Source organism: Liolophura sinensis, unplaced genomic scaffold (assembly GCF_032854445.1).
Source record: "Liolophura sinensis isolate JHLJ2023 unplaced genomic scaffold, CUHK_Ljap_v2 scaffold_114, whole genome shotgun sequence".
NCBI classification, from domain to species: Eukaryota; Metazoa; Mollusca; class Polyplacophora; order Chitonida; family Chitonidae; genus Liolophura; species Liolophura sinensis.
This window is the reverse complement of record NW_027018053.1, coordinates 1-14238: the sequence shown is the minus strand read 5'-3', so window position 1 is coordinate 14238 and position 14238 is coordinate 1. Positions and strand designations below refer to the sequence as shown.

The 14238-nt window shown below is 34.7% G+C and overlaps 1 protein-coding gene across 1 annotated transcript in view; it reads right to left on the bottom strand.

Moving 5' to 3' along the window:
- Positions 1-13083, bottom strand: part of LOC135481477 (probable ATP-dependent RNA helicase DDX31) — a 30203-nt gene extending 17120 nt beyond the window's left edge. The window contains exons 1-3 of the mRNA XM_064761290.1: positions 12936-13083; positions 10452-10684; positions 9997-10072 (exon numbers count right to left, since the gene is read on the bottom strand). Coding sequence (XP_064617360.1) covers positions 9997-10072; positions 10452-10684; positions 12936-13028 — 402 coding nt within the window. The 5' untranslated portion in view covers positions 13029-13083. The remainder of the gene's footprint in view (positions 1-9996; positions 10073-10451; positions 10685-12935) is intronic.
- Positions 13084-14238: the final 1155 nt, after the last annotated feature.

Here is a 14238-nt window from a genome sequence, read left to right as displayed (position 1 = left end):
ACCTGTACACAAATTTTATGAAAACTGGACAATATTATCGAGCAGTTATTGCATGCAAACCAGTGACGAAACACATTCAAACACTCAAACGAAACGCATCCAGCCCAGTTTCAAGGAGCTGATGTCACATCAAATGAGCACAAAATGTTATCACATTCCTCGTTTATGCGAAGGGGTGTGATAATCACACACCGGCTCGAAATTTAACAGGCTTCCCTATTATTTGAGAAGTGGAATTAAAGCAGTCATTCTGAGAGAAACTGAACGCCCTATTATTTGAGAAGTGGAATTAAAGCAGTAATTCTGAGAAACTGAATGCTCTTTTATTTGAGAAGTGGAATTAAAGCAGTAATTCTGAGAAACTGAAGTCCCTATTATTTGAGAAGTGGAATTAAAGTAGTAATTCTGAGAAACTGAAAGCCCTATTATTTAAGAAGTGGAATTAAAGTAGTAATTCTGAGAAATTGAAAGCCCTATTATTTGAGAAGTGGAATTAAAGTAGTAATTCTGAGAAACTGAAGGCCCTATTATTTGAGAAGTGGAATTAAAGTAGTAATTCTGAGAGAAACTGAAGGCCCTATTATTTAAGAAGTGGAATTAAAGTAGTAATTCTGAGAGAAACTGAACGCCCTATTATTTAAGAAGTGGAATTAAAGTAGTAATTCTGAGAAACTGAAAGCCCTATTATTTGAGAAGTGGAATTAAAGTAGTAATTCTGAGAAACTGAAGGCCCTATTATTTGAGAAGTGGAATTAAAGTAGTAATTCTGAGAAACTGAAGGCCCTATTATTTGAGAAGTGGAATTAAAGTAGTAATTCTGAGAAACTGAAGGCCCTATTATTTGAGAAGTGGAATTAAAGTAGTAATTCTGAGAAACTGAAAGCCCTATTATTTGAGAAGTGGAATTAAAGCAGTAATTCTGAGAAACTGAAAGCCCTATTATTTGAGAAGTGGAATTAAAGTAGTAATTCTGAGAAACTGAAGGCCCTATTATTTGAGAAGTGGAATTAAAGTAGTAATTCTGAGAAACTGAAAGCCCTATTATTTGAGAAGTGGAATTAAAGTAGTAATTCTGAGAAACTGAAGGCCCTATTATTTGAGAAGTGGAATTAAAGCAGTAATTCTGAGAGAAACTGAACGCCCTATTATTTGAGAAGTGGAATTAAAGTAGTAATTCTGAGAAACTGAAAGCCCTATTATTTGAGAAGTGGAATTAAAGTAGTAATTCTGAGAAACTGAAGGCCCTATTATTTGAGAAGTGGAATTAAAGTAGTAATTCTTTGAAACTGAAAGCCCTATTATTTGAGAAGTGGAATTAAAGTAGTAATTCTGAGAAACTGAAGGCCCTATTATTTGAGAAGTGGAATTAAAGCAGTAATTCTGAGAGAAACTGAACGCCCTATTATTTAAGAAGTGGAATTAAAGTAGTAATTCTGAGAAACTGAAGGCCCTATTATTTGAGAAGTGGAATTAAAGTAGTAATTGAGAGAAACTGAATGCCCTATTATTTAAGAAGTGGAATTAAAGTAGTAATTCTGAGAAACTGAAGGCCCTATTATTTGAGAAGTGGAATTAAAGTAGTAATTCTGAGAAACTGAAAGCCCTATTATTTGAGAAGTGGAATTAAAGTAGTAATTCTGAGAAACTGAAGGCCCTATTATTTGAGAAGTGGAATTAAAGTAGTAATTCTTTGAAACTGAAAGCCCTATTATTTAAGAAGTGGAATTAAAGTAGTAATTCTGAGAAACTGAAAGCCCTATTATTTGAGAAGTGGAATTAAAGTAGTAATTCTGAGAAACTGAAGTCCCTATTATTTGAGAAGTGGAATTAAAGTAGTAATTCTGAGAGAAACTGAACGCCCTATTATTTAAGAAGTGGAATTAAAGTAGTAATTCTGAGAAACTGAAAGCCCTATTATTTGAGAAGTGGAATTAAAGTAGTAATTCTGAGAAACTGAAGGCCCTATTATTTGAGAAGTGGAATTAAAGTAGTAATTCTGAGAAACTGAAAGCCCTATTATTTGAGAAGTGGAATTAAAGTAGTAATTCTGAGAAACTGAAGGCCCTATTATTTAAGAAGTGGAATTAAAGCAGTAATTCTGAGAAACTGAAGGCCCTATTATTTGAGAAGTGGAATTAAAGTAGTAATTCTGAGAAACTGAAAGCCCTATTATTTGAGAAGTGGAATTAAAGTAGTAATTCTGAGAAACTGAAGGCCCTATTATTTGAGAAGTGGAATTAAAGCAGTAATTCTAAGAGAAACTGAACGCCCTATTATTTAAGAAGTGGAATTAAAGTAGTAATTCTGAGAAACTGAAGGCCCTATTATTTGAGAAGTGGAATTAAGGTAGTAATTCTGAGAAACTGAAAGCCCTATTATTTGAGAAGTGGAATTAAAGTAGTAATTCTGAGAAACTGAAGGCCCTATTATTTGAGAAGTGGAATTAAAGTAGTAATTCTGAGAAACTGAAAGCCCTATTATTTGAGAAGTGGAATTAAAGTAGTAATTCTGAGAAACTGAAAGCCCTATTATTTGAGAAGTGGAATTAAAGTAGTAATTCTGAGAAACTGAAGGCCCTATTATTTGAGAAGTGGAATTAAAGTAGTAATTCTGAGAGAAACTGAAAGCCCTATTATTTGAGAAGTGGAATTAAAGCAGTAATTCTGAGAAACTGAAGGCCCTATTATTTGAGAAGTGGAATTAAAGTAGTAATTCTGAGAAACTGAAAGCCCTATTATTTGAGAAGTGGAATTAAAGCAGTAATTCTGAGAAACTGAAGGCCCTATTATTTGAGAAGTGGAATTAAAGCAGTAATTCTGAGAGAAACTGAACGCCCTATTATTTGAGAAGTGGAATTAAAGCAGTAATTCTGAGAAACTGAAAGCCCTATTATTTGAGAAGTAGAATTAAAGTAGTAATTCTGAGAAACTGAAAGCCCTATTATTTGAGAAGTGGAATTAAAGTAGTAATTCTGAGAAACTGAAGGCCCTATTATTTGAGAAGTGGAATTAAAGCAGTAATTCTGAGAAACTGAAGGCCCTATTATTTGAGAAGTGGAATTAAAGTAGTAATTCTGAGAAACTGAAAGCCCTATTATTTGAGAAGTGGAATTAAAGTAGTAATTCTGAGAAACTGAAGGCCCTATTATTTGAGAAGTGGAATTAAAGCAGTAATTCTGAGAGAAACTGAACGCCCTATTATTTAAGAAGTGGAATTAAAGTAGTAATTCTTTGAAACTGAAAGCCCTATTATTTAAGAAGTGGAATTAAAGTAGTAATTCTGAGAAACTGAAAGCCCTATTATTTGAGAAGTGGAATTAAAGTAGTAATTCTGAGAAACTGAAGTCCCTATTATTTGAGAAGTGGAATTAAAGTAGTAATTCTGGGAGAAACTGAACGCCCTATTATTTAAGAAGTGGAATTAAAGTAGTAATTCTGAGAAACTGAAAGCCCTATTATTTGAGAAGTGGAATTAAAGTAGTAATTCTGAGAAACTGAAGGCCCTATTATTTGAGAAGTGGAATTAAAGCAGTAATTCTGAGAAACTGAAGGCCCTATTATTTGAGAAGTGGAATTAAAGTAGTAATTCTGAGAAACTGAAAGCCCTATTATTTGAGAAGTGGAATTAAAGTAGTAATTCTGAGAAACTGAAGGCCCTATTATTTGAGAAGTGGAATTAAAGCAGTAATTCTGAGAGAAACTGAACGCCCTATTATTTAAGAAGTGGAATTAAAGTAGTAATTCTGAGAAACTGAAGGCCCTATTATTTGAGAAGTGGAATTAAGGTAGTAATTCTGAGAAACTGAAAGCCCTATTATTTGAGAAGTGGAATTAAAGTAGTAATTCTGAGAAACTGAAGGCCCTATTATTTGAGAAGTGGAATTAAAGTAGTAATTCTCAGAAACTGAAAGCCCTATTATTTGAGAAGTGGAATTAAAGTAGTAATTCTGAGAAACTGAAAGCCCTATTATTTGAGAAGTGGAATTAAAGTAGTAATTCTGAGAAACTGAAGGCCCTATTATTTGAGAAGTGGAATTAAAGTAGTAATTCTGAGAGAAACTGAAAGCCCTATTATTTGAGAAGTGGAATTAAAGCAGTAATTCTGAGAAACTGAAGGCCCTATTATTTGAGAAGTGGAATTAAAGTAGTAATTCTGAGAAACTGAAAGCCCTATTATTTGAGAAGTGGAATTAAAGTAGTAATTCTGAGAAACTGAAGGCCCTATTATTTGAGAAGTGGAATTAAAGCAGTAATTCTGAGAGAAACTGAACGCCCTATTATTTGAGAAGTGGAATTAAAGTAGTAATTCTGAGAAACTGAAGTCCCTATTATTTGAGAAGTGGAATTAAAGCAGTAATTCTGAGAAACTGAAAGCCCTATTATTTGAGAAGTGGAATTAAAGTAGTAATTCTGAGAAACTGAAAGCCCTATTATTTGAGAAGTGGAATTAAAGTAGTAATTCTGAGAAACTGAAGTCCCTATTATTTGAGAAGTGGAATTAAAGTAGTAATTCTGAGAGAAACTGAACGCCCTATTATTTAAGAAGTGGAATTAAAGTAGTAATTCTGAGAAACTGAAAGCCCTATTATTTGAGAAGTGGAATTAAAGTAGTAATTCTGAGAAACTGAAGGCCCTATTATTTGAGAAGTGGAATTAAAGTAGTAATTCTCAGAAACTGAAGGCTATATTATTTGAGAAGTGGAATTAAAGCAGTAATTCTGAGAAACTGAAGGCCCTATTATTTGAGAAGTGGAATTAAAGCAGTAATTCTGAGAAACTGAAAGCCCTATTATTTGAGAAGTAGAATTAAAGTAGTAATTCTGAGAAACTGAAAGCCCTATTATTTGAGAAGTGGAATTAAAGTAGTAATTCTGAGAAATTGAAAGCCCAATTATTTGAGAAGTGGAATTAAAGTAGTAATTCTCAGAAACTGAAGGCCCTATTATTTGAGAAGTGGAATTAAAGCAGTAATTCTGAGAAACTGAAGGCCCTATTATTTGAGAAGTGGAATTAAAGTAGTAATTCTGAGAAACTGAAAGCCCTATTATTTGAGAAGTGGAATTAAAGTAGTAATTCTGAGAAACTGAAGGCCCTATTATTTGAGAAGTGGAATTAAAGCAGTAATTCTGAGAGAAACTGAACGCCCTATTATTTAAGAAGTGGAATTAAAGTAGTAATTCTGAGAAACTGAAGGCCCTATTATTTGAGAAGTGGAATTAAGGTAGTAATTCTGAGAAACTGAAAGCCCTATTATTTGAGAAGTGGAATTAAAGTAGTAATTCTGAGAAACTGAAGGCCCTATTATTTGAGAAGTGGAATTAAAGCAGTAATTCTGAGAGAAACTGAACGCCCTATTATTTAAGAAGTGGAATTAAAGTAGTAATTCTGAGAAACTGAAAGCCCTATTATTTGAGAAGTGGAATTAAAGTAGTAATTCTGAGAAACTGAACGCCCTATTATTTGAGAAGTGGAATTAAAGTAGTAATTCTCAGAAACTGAAGGCCCTATTATTTGAGAAGTGGAATTAAAGCAGTAATTCTCAGAAACTGAAGGCCCTATTATTTGAGAAGTGGAATTAAAGCAGTAATTCTGAGAAACTGAAAGCCCTATTATTTGAGAAGTGGAATTAAAGTAGTAATTCTGAGAAACTGAAAGCCCTATTATTTGAGAAGTGGAATTAAAGTAGTAATTCTGAGAAACTGAAAGCCCTATTATTTGAGAAGTGGAATTAAAGTAGTAATTCTCAGAAACTGAAGGCCCTATTATTTGAGAAGTGGAATTAAAGCAGTAATTCTGAGAAACTGAAGGCCCTATTATTTGAGAAGTGGAATTAAAGTAGTAATTCTGAGAAACTGAGAGCCCTATTATTTGAGAAGTGGAATTAAAGTAGTAATTCTGAGAAACTGAAGGCCCTATTATTTGAGAAGTGGAATTAAAGCAGTAATTCTGAGAGAAACTGAACGCCCTATTATTTAAGAAGTGGAATTAAAGTAGTAATTCTGAGAAACTGAAGGCCCTATTATTTGAGAAGTGGAATTAAGGTAGTAATTCTGAGAAACTGAAAGCCCTATTATTTGAGAAGTGGAATTAAAGTAGTAATTCTGAGAAACTGAAGGCCCTATTATTTGAGAAGTGGAATTAAAGCAGTAATTCTGAGAGAAACTGAACGCCCTATTATTTAAGAAGTGGAATTAAAGTAGTAATTCTGAGAAACTGAAAGCCCTATTATTTGAGAAGTGGAATTAAAGTAGTAATTCTGAGAAACTGAACGCCCTATTATTTGAGAAGTGGAATTAAAGTAGTAATTCTCAGAAACTGAAGGCCCTATTATTTGAGAAGTGGAATTAAAGCAGTAATTCTCAGAAACTGAAGGCCCTATTATTTGAGAAGTGGAATTAAAGCAGTAATTCTGAGAAACTGAAAGCCCTATTATTTGAGAAGTGGAATTAAAGTAGTAATTCTGAGAAACTGAAAGCCCTATTATTTGAGAAGTGGAATTAAAGTAGTAATTCTGAGAAACTGAAAGCCCTATTATTTGAGAAGTGGAATTAAAGTAGTAATTCTCAGAAACTGAAGGCCCTATTATTTGAGAAGTGGAATTAAAGCAGTAATTCTGAGAAACTGAAGGCCCTATTATTTGAGAAGTGGAATTAAAGTAGTAATTCTGAGAAACTGAGAGCCCTATTATTTGAGAAGTGGAATTAAAGTAGTAATTCTGAGAAACTGAAGGCCCTATTATTTGAGAAGTGGAATTAAAGCAGTAATTCTGAGAGAAACTGAACGCCCTATTATTTAAGAAGTGGAATTAAAGTAGTAATTCTGAGAAACTGAAGGCCCTATTATTTGAGAAGTGGAATTAAGGTAGTAATTCTGAGAAACTGAAAGCCCTATTATTTGAGAAGTGGAATTAAAGTAGTAATTCTGAGAAACTGAAGGCCCTATTATTTGAGAAGTGGAATTAAAGTAGTAATTCTGAGAAACTGAAAGCCCTATTATTTGAGAAGTGGAATTAAAGTAGTAATTCTGAGAAACTGAAAGCCCTATTATTTGAGAAGTGGAATTAAATTAGTAATTCTGAGAAACTGAAGGCCCTATTATTTGAGAAGTGGAATTAAAGCAGTAATTCTGAGAAACTGAAGGCCCTATTATTTGAGAAGTGGAATTAAAGTAGTAATTCTTTGAAACTGAAAGCCCTATTATTTAAGAAGTGGAATTAAAGTAGTAATTCTGAGAAACTGAAAGCCCTATTATTTGAGAAGTGGAATTAAAGTAGTAATTCTGAGAAACTGAAGGCCCTATTATTTGAGAAGTGGAATTAAAGTAGTAATTCTGAGAGAAACTGAAGGCCCTATTATTTAAGAAGTGGAATTAAAGTAGTAATTCTGAGAAACTGAAGGCCCTATTATTTGAGAAGTGGAATTAAGGTAGTAATTCTGAGAAACTGAAAGCCCTATTATTTGAGAAGTGGAATTAAAGTAGTAATTCTCAGAAACTGAAGGCCCTATTATTTGAGAAGTGGAATTAAAGCAGTAATTCTGAGAGAAACTGAACGCCCTATTATTTAAGAAGTGGAATTAAAGTAGTAATTCTGAGAAACTGAAAGCCCTATTATTTGAGAAGTGGAATTAAAGTAGTAATTCTGAGAAACTGAACGCCCTATTATTTGAGAAGTGGAATTAAAGTAGTAATTCTCAGAAACTGAAGGCCCTATTATTTGAGAAGTGGAATTAAAGCAGTAATTCTGAGAAACTGAAAGCCCTATTATTTGAGAAGTGGAATTAAAGTAGTAATTCTGAGAAACTGAAAGCCCTATTATTTGAGAAGTGGAATTAAAGTAGTAATTCTGAGAAACTGAAAGCCCTATTATTTGAGAAGTGGAATTAAAGTAGTAATTCTCAGAAACTGAAGGCCCTATTATTTGAGAAGTGGAATTAAAGCAGTAATTCTGAGAAACTGAAGGCCCTATTATTTGAGAAGTGGAATTAAAGTAGTAATTCTGAGAAACTGAGAGCCCTATTATTTGAGAAGTGGAATTAAAGTAGTAATTCTGAGAAACTGAAGGCCCTATTATTTGAGAAGTGGAATTAAAGCAGTAATTCTGAGAGAAACTGAACGCCCTATTATTTAAGAAGTGGAATTAAAGTAGTAATTCTGAGAAACTGAAGGCCCTATTATTTGAGAAGTGGAATTAAGGTAGTAATTCTGAGAAACTGAAAGCCCTATTATTTGAGAAGTGGAATTAAAGTAGTAATTCTGAGAAACTGAAGGCCCTATTATTTGAGAAGTGGAATTAAAGTAGTAATTCTGAGAAACTGAAAGCCCTATTATTTGAGAAGTGGAATTAAAGTAGTAATTCTGAGAAACTGAAAGCCCTATTATTTGAGAAGTGGAATTAAATTAGTAATTCTGAGAAACTGAAGGCCCTATTATTTGAGAAGTGGAATTAAAGCAGTAATTCTGAGAAACTGAAGGCCCTATTATTTGAGAAGTGGAATTAAAGTAGTAATTCTTTGAAACTGAAAGCCCTATTATTTAAGAAGTGGAATTAAAGTAGTAATTCTGAGAAACTGAAAGCCCTATTATTTGAGAAGTGGAATTAAAGTAGTAATTCTGAGAAACTGAAGGCCCTATTATTTGAGAAGTGGAATTAAAGTAGTAATTCTGAGAGAAACTGAAGGCCCTATTATTTAAGAAGTGGAATTAAAGTAGTAATTCTGAGAAACTGAAGGCCCTATTATTTGAGAAGTGGAATTAAGGTAGTAATTCTGAGAAACTGAAAGCCCTATTATTTGAGAAGTGGAATTAAAGTAGTAATTCTCAGAAACTGAAGGCCCTATTATTTGAGAAGTGGAATTAAAGCAGTAATTCTGAGAGAAACTGAACGCCCTATTATTTAAGAAGTGGAATTAAAGTAGTAATTCTCAGAAACTGAAAGCCCTATTATTTGAGAAGTGGAATTAAAGTAGTAATTCTGAGAAACTGAAGGCCCTATTATTTGAGAAGTGGAATTAAAGTAGTAATTCTGAGAAACTGAAGGCCCTATTATTTGAGAAGTGGAATTAAAGCAGTAATTCTCAGAAACTGAAGGCCCTATTATTTGAGAAGTGGAATTAAAGTAGTAATTCTGAGAAACTGAAAGCCCTATTATTTGAGAAGTGGAATTAAAGTAGTAATTCTGAGAAACTGAAAGCCCTATTATTTGAGAAGTGGAATTAAAGTAGTAATTCTGAGAAACTGAAGGCCCTATTATTTGAGAAGTGGAATTAAAGCTGTAATTCTGAGAGAAACTGAACGCCCTGTTATTTAAGAAGTGGAATTAAAGCAGTAATTCTCAGAAACTGAAGGCCCTATTATTTGAGAAGTGGAATTAAAGTAGTCATTCTGAGAAACTGAAAGCCCTATTATTTGAGAAGTGGAATTAAAGTAGTAATTCTGAGAAACTGAAGGCTCTATTATTTGAGAAGTGGAATTAAAGCAGTAATTCTGAGAGAAACTGAACGCCCTATTATTTAAGAAGTGGAATTAAAGTAGTAGTTCTCAGAAACTGAAAGCCCTATTATTTGAGAAATAGAATTAAAGTATTATTTCTGAGAAACTGAAAGCCCTATTATTTGAGAAGTGGAATTAAACCAGTAATTCTGAGAAACTGAACACCCAAATATTGAACTGGTTAACATCCAGGTATTTCTATTATGATTCATTTTATTTAATATTTGATTGGAGTTTTACACCGTGCTCAAGAATATTTCATTTATTTCAACGGCAGCCAGCATCATGGTGTGAGGAAACCGGGCAGAGCCCCGGGGGAACCCATGACAATCCACAGGTTGCTACAGACCTTCCCACATAGGGCCAGAGAGGAGGCCAGCATAAGCTGGACTTGAACTCACAGCACTGGTAAGATTGGCTCCTGGATCATTGTGCTGCCCTGGCATGCTAACCCCCTCAGAGACTTCTATTTCTACCATGAAAATGCAATTTCAGAAGTGAGACTTACCATATAAGGATGCAGATCAACGCTATGAAAAGAGTCTGATGAGAAGACTTCTTCCTTCACAGGATTGACAGTGGATCTGGATGAGAAAAAATAATACGGATGGTATAATTTGTAATACTGCTGATAAATATCAAATTCTCAATGTACCATTTGGCCAGGCTCCTCTGTTGTGACATTTAACACATACATTTTACACATTTTATACATTTTACAGAACACATGTACTTATATCACAGACTATAGTTTGATACTTAAAAAAAATGATTAAAAAAATTATTCCTAAACAAAGACACAAGCAGCTTGTGACATCATATTGCTATACAAGGTTTATGCAGGATGCAAGCCCTCCTACATGTCCGAGAATGAAAGCCTTCAAAGCAGCGTTGACCCGTATAAGTTAATAAATGTATGACTAAATGTCTACAAAAGAATATCACTTCACTAGCAATACATACTGTGGAACTCGAGGAATTTCCGGGTTTCTGTTGAACAATGAAGAAATAACTGGGCCTCTTGGTTTTTGGACTACATCTAGGAGGTCACGTGACGATTGACCTTTGAACTCTGCATGTTCTGATGTTGGTTTCGGTTCCGTTACTGATCTGTGTTCGCTGAAGGATCTGTCCTCTGTTTGTTTCTGGAGCTTGTCATTGATCTTGGCTGCTTTCCTAGCTTTTATCCTTTGACCCTATCCGAAAAAGAAGCACATGTATGTGACATACACAAAAGAAGTTTTCTATGAAAGGCGAGTCAAAGCTATAGGATGGCTGTCAACAACTATCAAAAACACAAAGGGAGTTTAACCATTAGTTTGACTCAGGACATGCTGGCCAATTAAAACAGAAGTTTGTCTTTGACATGTTTGACTCAGAATAGTGGCTACAGCAGCATGGTGGGTCTCAATTTAACTACAATGGGAAGGCGGCATATTTTTTAATCTCGTGAAGCAGGAGCTGGAGTCATTAGTTCGCCAAAAATGGACTGTAACACAACATCTATAATGTTACAATGTATCAGCTTCTATTGTAACGTCCTCCTGTGTTAAACATGACACCATGACGAGCTTGGAATGGAACATCTGACGTAAACAAAATGGCGTCAACGTCCGGCTGCCCTGCTTTTGACAAAATGTGGCAGATATGAACTACAAACAGTTTCTCCTTTCATTAATTTTAACATTTCCTCCATATACCTACATGTATAGTGAGTAGTTACATTTTACTTCTCTTTTTCTTACAAAATTACATTACTTAATTACTATGGCTGTCACATAAGCTACAAACAAAAGTGGGATATTCGTTAAATAAACACAAAAGCTGGAGATACCGGTTTGCAGTATGGTCAGTAAAACAGATATAGAATAAACCCAGTCCATCTAGATGGACTCCGTTTGCTATTTTAAAATTCTAACATTCATCATACCACCTCTCAAAAAAAATCTCTACAGATTTCTAAACTCCAGCTCGAGGGAACAGATCTCAATAAGTTCCGAGATTATGACACCCAACTTACCTGCACTAAAAATACTTTTCTTTGCCTTTCTGGGTTGAGGACAAAGAAATTATAATAGTTTTTTTGGAGGATTTCAATGCCAAAACACAGTTACATTTCAAACCCAGAAGTAGGTCACATGACACTTCAAAATGGTTGTCAAAGCTCTAGCAGTCAATGTGACTACAAGACAGTGAGTTTATTAGCTTCATCCGTGAGGATAGTAAATTAAAAGGATAGTAGTCAAGACTCCATCGCAAATAACATGGAAATGAACACAGAAAGTGAGTTGGGTTGCAATGTGTAGGAAGGAGTTGGGAGTTTAAAATCTAGGCCCTGTTGTTTGTGATGCAGTGATGGACTTAGCTGCACGTGTATGTCACAGCTGATCTGATGTTGTATTGGCACACCACGCAGTACAGAGCCACACTCAAACCTAGAAGAAATCAGACAAGACTATAAAGTAGCCCTTCCTTGCAGTCATGTGTCTTGGCAATTCCCGTGAGACATCATCAGCTGTCGGGATAGGTGGCTTATGCAGTAGCTCATAGATATTCAGGTAGAGCTATTGTTGATAACTTAGACTATTTTGAAGAATGAATGAATGATTATGGATTAACACCACATTAACAATATCTCAGCTATATCATGGCAAGTACTACTATTTTGAAGAATACAGCAAATATGATTGAACTTGTCGATACCAGACGAAACAACTCAATTAGAGCTGTTAGCAGTACAACTTTACAAACTTGGTCATATGCAATCATCTTCATTCTCCGATGACTTCAATGGGCAAAATTACACCTCCAAGCACGTCACATGACATTACAGGAGACTGCATGGTTATGACAAATAGAAACGAGGCTTTCTTCCCTGGGGATGGGGAACCCAGCAATGAAATCACATGGATTTACTGTATATATTATTCGGAACTTACAAAATGCTCAAATAGGTTTAATCCTGTCGTCGACATATAAATATACCAGCTCAGTTCTTGTTTTATTGCACTTCTGAAGCTTTGTGACAGGAAGCAGGTTTTTCTGCTTCCAACACAGGGAGGAGTGGATAAGGATGACCTGGTCTGTATGTTAGAACATTGCTAGCCAAGGTGTTAGCTTCACTCATGAAGCTATGATGAAAGCAGTGTTACGATGAACGTCAGAATTTTCAATTAGCACACTGAGTCCATCTAAATGGACCAAAATAAACGATGCTAATCCATGCGAAATCAGAAGATTTTTACTGGATGCCAACAGAAAGAATTGATATCCTCAATTTGTTACATAAACATGTAGCAATATTGCAAGAAGTCAGAAATAAATCATAACTACAAAAATAGTCAGAAAGATATTGGGAGTGTACCAATTAAAAAAAACACACTCCATGCAATATTTTACACCATGTTGTTGTTGTTCTGCCAACTTGGATAAAACTTTTCAACGTACCCTGTTTCCTGTAATTTTCTTCCTGCGAGGCAAGTAGCCTTCTCCTTCTGTTGACAGATTTATCATGAGATTTCTCGGCTCCTCTCCCATCATGAACTAATCTCTTTAAGGTCACATACATGAAAAGACTGAGCCAGCATACGTTTCGTTTTCGTTTGACACGCACGTGTTAGCGCTACTTATTATCTCCAAACACAGGAGAGTTCCAACCCTAGTAAGGCTCTCACAACCAGACCTCGTCAGCACCAGGTAGTGATGGTCTGGTGACATGGAGTATTCGCCTAGTGAACAACAGACTCAGGGTTCAACGCAGACTCACTTTAAGGTCGGCATACCTAGCTTTTTCTCAAAATAAGGAGACAGGCCAAATACTTGTAGAAACCGGTGTCCGTAAGGTAAATAAATATAGACATACAGTCAACAAATAAATAATTAATAGGTAAATAAATATGACAGGTGACATCTTCTAAGGTATACTGACCGCCCAAAAAAGTGCTGTGGACAAAAAAAGAAAAATAAATAAATAAATAAATAACAAAGGTAGCTTTGGATATAGGATAGGTAATTTTCCACGATCACTGACGGTTTCCCCCCACCAGTTTGCTGGCCGTCGTCGAGTAGGTGAAATATTATTGAGCACGGCAAACACAATAGAAAAAACACAAATGAAATAAATAAATATATAGGTAACTACTCATATTTTAAAAGGCCTATTTTTGTTTTTTTGTTTACTGCCACAGTAAATAATGAGCATAACCCTGGGCCTAACTCGTGCTATGACACTAAAGGCTACATATAAGGTTCAGTTATTGCTCAAATACAGTTTGGGACAAATATTTATTTCTTTATTTGATTGGTGTTTAACGACTTTTTTTGCTTAGATGAAGGCGATCAGGTTTATGGGTGTTAGGAGTAAACTACCGCCCTCTATCAGCTATACAAGTGTACGTGATAAATCATCTGACTTAAAGCTCCATTCGATCGAAGTGGTGAGGGCTGGATTCGAACATGCGACCTCAGTTGGGCATGAAACGTTGTCTAGCTTTAAATAACCGTCTCATGCAGCCAGCGTGGATCCCGCCGGTGAAAAAATATGCAACAAATGGAACGAGATCCTAATCGTGAAATGTAGAGCATGTATTATAGCATATCTAGGGTAATCGTTCTATATGAAGACGGAAGATAAAATTTATGTATAGAAACGAGTGATCCAGTAGGCAAAAAAAAAAAAAAAACTCAAAAAAAAAAAAAAAATTCAAAAGCGGAAAAAAGCTTTCGCAGTAAGCATTGTGGGAGTCAGCTC